The 4,293-nt window shown below is 41.5% G+C and overlaps 1 protein-coding gene across 1 annotated transcript; it reads left to right on the forward strand.

The window, feature by feature from the left end:
- Positions 1–988, forward strand: LOC117742534 (claudin-4-like). Its single transcript, XM_034549998.1, has one exon. The coding sequence runs from the start codon at positions 317–319 to the stop codon at positions 986–988; it is 672 nt and encodes a 223-aa protein (XP_034405889.1). The 5' UTR covers positions 1–316.
- The last annotated feature ends 3,305 nt before the right edge of the window (positions 989–4,293 follow it).

The raw sequence follows: 4,293 nt of genomic DNA on the forward strand, positions 1-4,293 counted from the left end.
TGAGCGGAGACGTACAAGCAGCAGAGAGTTTGTGGAGGAAGCACACTTTGACAAATCGACACTTCTGGATTCAGCAGCAGGTGCTCGTAGCTACCGACGAGGAGGAGGTACACCTGGCGGAAAAGAGGGTTGACCAAGTGGAGCTGGAAGGGCAAAAGCAAGAAGGTCTTTAGATATTAACTGGAAAATAAACGGAGGACAGGGAAGCAAGGAAAACCGAAGGAAAGACAAAATAGACTAAAGAGGAACCGCGAAGAGAGGAAGGACTAATAAAGGAGCTTTTTATCCAAAGGAGGAACGCTTGTCCGAGTGCACTATGGTGTCTTTAGGACTTGAACTGGTCGGCATCATTCTGTCAGTGCTCGGCTGGGTGCTGTGTGTGATCAGCTGCGCCTTGCCAATGTGGAAGGTCTCGGCCTTCATTGGCTCCAACATAGTCACAGCTCAGGTGTTCTGGCAGGGCCTGTGGATGAACTGTGTGTTCCAGAGCACGGGACAGATGCAGTGTAAGGTCTACGACTCCATGCTGGCTTTACCTCAGGACCTGCAGGCCGCCAGGGCACTCACTATCGTCTCCATCATTGTCGGGGTGGTGGCTCTGCTCATATCCATGGTGGGGGCAAAGTGCACCAACTGCATCGAGGATGAAGGGGTTAAAGCCAGGGTGATGGCCGCCTCGGGTGGCGCATTCATCACAGCAGCTCTGATGCAGCTGGTGCCTGTTTCCTGGTCAGCACACACCATCATCGTTGAGTTCTACAGTCCACTCATCCACTCTGGTCAGAAGATGGAGATCGGGGCGGCGCTGTATCTCGGCTGGGCCGCCGCAACCCTGCTGCTGATTGGAGGGTCCATCCTCTGCTGCAGTTGCCCTCCACAGGAAGAGAAGCCAGCGAGGTACAGCATAAACCCTCAGAGTCGTATGGCATACTCCGCCGCACAGAGGTCAATCGCTCCAAGCTCTTACAACAAGAGGGACTACGTGTGAGGGGAGAGCACAGGACCGAGGGGGGAGAGGGAAGAAATGTGACCTCCTTTATATTATTTTCACTTGTATGCTGCTTATTTGGACATTGTCCGGAAATGAGCACAAAACTGAAGAGAAATTATAACTTTTTGTAAAATGGTAAAAATTGTAAAAGAGCCTTTGGGAAGAGTTTGAGAACATTAGGAAGCAAAAGTGTAAATGTGCAGGTAGTTTTCTGATACTTTTGAAAAATAGATTTGAAAGCTCTATATAGATGTTTGATGGTTCTGTTTATATATATATATATATATATATATATATATATATATATATATATATATATATATATATATATACTGAGATCAAGTAAATATCAAGTATCATACTGTCAACTATTGTAAAGTCCCACTGTTGGGACTTCATATTCATATTTTTCTTGCTATTATTACAAAATACAGACGTATTGACGGACGTGAAACATCATACAGTTGAGCAAAATGGAGCTCACATTGGGCTCCAAAGCATGGCGCAGTGGACTGTAAAAAGAAGTTATGTAAAATAGATATTTGGTTGGGTGACATTTCTATCTCCCATTTTCTATCTCAGCGGCTGTGTTTAGACATTGTCTAATAAGGTTGATAGCTTTTGTGGCTTTTTATGCATTAAGATTGTATGTGTTTGCCAATATTGAGAGAACATTTTTAGTTTCAGGTCTACTGAAATTATTGAAATAACTTTATATAATAAATTAATAAAGATTTTAACTGTGAAACATTATGTGGGTCTAATTTATCCGGGTTCATATTAACAATGATTGCGATAATTAATTACAGAATTAAGATGTTGTTGTAATGGCAAGCAAAGTTTCTTCCGTTTGGTGTCTGATCCGCATAAACCAACTCTTTCCTCTTTTGAATAGTCAAATTAACCCTCTGTGCTCTGGCAGGTGTGCTCAGGTAGCAGAGCCTGTTAATCCTGCTGCAGCAGCTACACGCAGCCTAGTTCTGCTCCTCTGAACAACACGAAACAAAGCTCTTTAACTTAAGTAAAAGTACTTATTTCACCACTGGGTGTGTTGTGCGGTCCCTTATATTTACAGAGGAGTGTAGAAAAACGTAATTTAAAAAAAAAGCAATGACATAATAATATGTACATATATGTGTGTTAGTTTGAACTTGCATTCTTCAACTAAGATAATAGCTGACTTAGTTAAATGTGGAGAATTTGAATTTACGAGCAAAACAGAGGCAGCTTCCGCTCTTGTTTTGGTAACACGAGCAGCTATTCAACACAGGTATTCTGATCCAGGTCGCCTTCAGGTTATCGCTGTTGTCTCTGCATCAACTGATGTTGTTGAATCAACACGATGGCACAAAAAGAGCCTCTCTGTTGTTCAGCCTTGGGGATTGTGTGTCTTTTTTTTTTATCTGTGTGAGAGCTGACTGTGTTTGACAAAAACTTCGGTCGGTTAGCGATGAGCAGTCGTAGCCTCTTGAGATTTAGGTTTGGAGGTGAGTGATGTCTCCAAGAAGATACAAATTGCCCTGATGTGTCGTCCTCTTGATGATGACACATTCATTACATCAGAGGTGCTTGCTTTTATTTTAAATCCAACACATTTATTGGACAGATTTGTACCAATCATTAGGAAAGTGGAGTTTGGTAAAGCTTCAAATAAATAAAGGATAGATTCACAATTGTTACAAATCTCGCTGTATCTGGTTCTCTCTGGTCATTTCTTCCAAATGTGCTTGAAATTTAAGTGATGGGGGTCAAAGTTTACTGTCTCCTTTCCTCAGAGGTTTATCTGAAGCTTATGAGGCAAAGGAGGCAGAGGCCTGCTTTAATTAATTAATTAATATTAGAAAAGTATGCACCTGCCATTGGGCATGGGATGATATGAAAGTTATAGATGTCACCGCTATCCCAGACAAAATAACTGCTATTCACAATATTATCCAGATAACCATAGAATATATGTTTTAAACTATTAAAATGGCACTAAAACATACTGGAATTTGGTTCCCTTACATTTAGTTAAGATACAAATATTGTTATTGCACACCTGAAAAAGAAAAGCTAGACAGTTTTTTCAAGTCACTCTCAATATATTCACGATTATCCCTATAATAAAGAATTACCACTGTCCATTTATTGTTTAGTTTTTTATTGTGATCTGTGATAAAATTACTATTACTTTTACATGTCATTTAGCTGACACTTTTATCCAAAGCGACTTACAATCATGTTACATTCATACACTGAAGACACAGCTACAGGGAACAATGCAGGGTTAAGTGTCTTGCTCAAGGACACATCAACTAGGGCGGGGCGGGGATTGAACCGCAAACCCCCTGATTGAAAGACGGGCATGCTAACCACTGACCACTGACCCACAGTCGCCCCACTAAAATCCTTTATCTTCCAATCCTGAACATTGTCAAACTTTTAATGCCTGACAAAATGTCTAGCTTCCTGACTTAAATTGGATTTGCATTTAATAACAAGCTGACTCTGACAGTTTCGATGCTCTCATTCCTTTAGCTTTTAAACACAAATGTTATTTAACGTTTTCACAGAGCAAAAAAGACAAATCCTTACTTTCCAAATTTAGTAAATGTAAAGTTGTGTTTAATCTTCAACATGGATTCACATAATACCACAAGTAATTAGTTTTTTTCTTCCGTTATACACAACACAGGAATCATTTGTTCAGAGTAAAGAGTTTAACCGATACTGAGAAGATCCCGCTGTCTGTATGCTAAAGGTGTCAGAGAATCCGTCTGTTATGTTTTCTCCCTGCTCATATTTGCTCTGGGTGCAGTCATTCCGGTTTCCACCAGAGCTTCTGGGATTGTTTCCCTAACACCAAATCCTGACTGTTTCAAGACTGGAACCAGGAAGTAACGAAAAGTCATTAGTATCAGAGGGATCATTAGTATCATTAGTCTGAGTGTGTGTTTGCACCGTTGTTTGCACCGTTGTGTGTGCGTGTGTTTATGTTTCCATGCTTACTCACAACGCACTTTTCAAGTATAGCCAGAGGCTGAAGCTACCTCTCCGTTCTGCACTGTGGTTAATAAACAGAACTTCTCGTTCCCCTTTCTCAAGAGACAGCCATCTTAATGGTAACCAACCCCCACCAACCACAGACACACCCTCCCACCATCACATCCCTCCTCACTCGCCCTGCCTCCAGCTCCCCTCCTCCACTATATGTGCACAGGTGGTGTTTTCTTCTTCTCTTTTTTTTGTGAAGGCAGCCTCCTTTTGACATCATCACCGGGGGACTCCTCCTCACTCCTCCTCACTCCCCTGAGGTATAA

The sequence above is a fragment of the Cyclopterus lumpus genome, chromosome 14, assembly GCF_009769545.1.
Source record: "Cyclopterus lumpus isolate fCycLum1 chromosome 14, fCycLum1.pri, whole genome shotgun sequence".
NCBI classification, from domain to species: Eukaryota; Metazoa; Chordata; class Actinopteri; order Perciformes; family Cyclopteridae; genus Cyclopterus; species Cyclopterus lumpus.

Bases quoted from the DNA above. Each gene is read 5' to 3' on its own strand.
- LOC117742534 (XM_034549998.1), top strand. From the start codon at position 317: ATGGTGTCTTTAGGACTTGAACTGGTCGGCATCATTCTGTCAGTGCTC.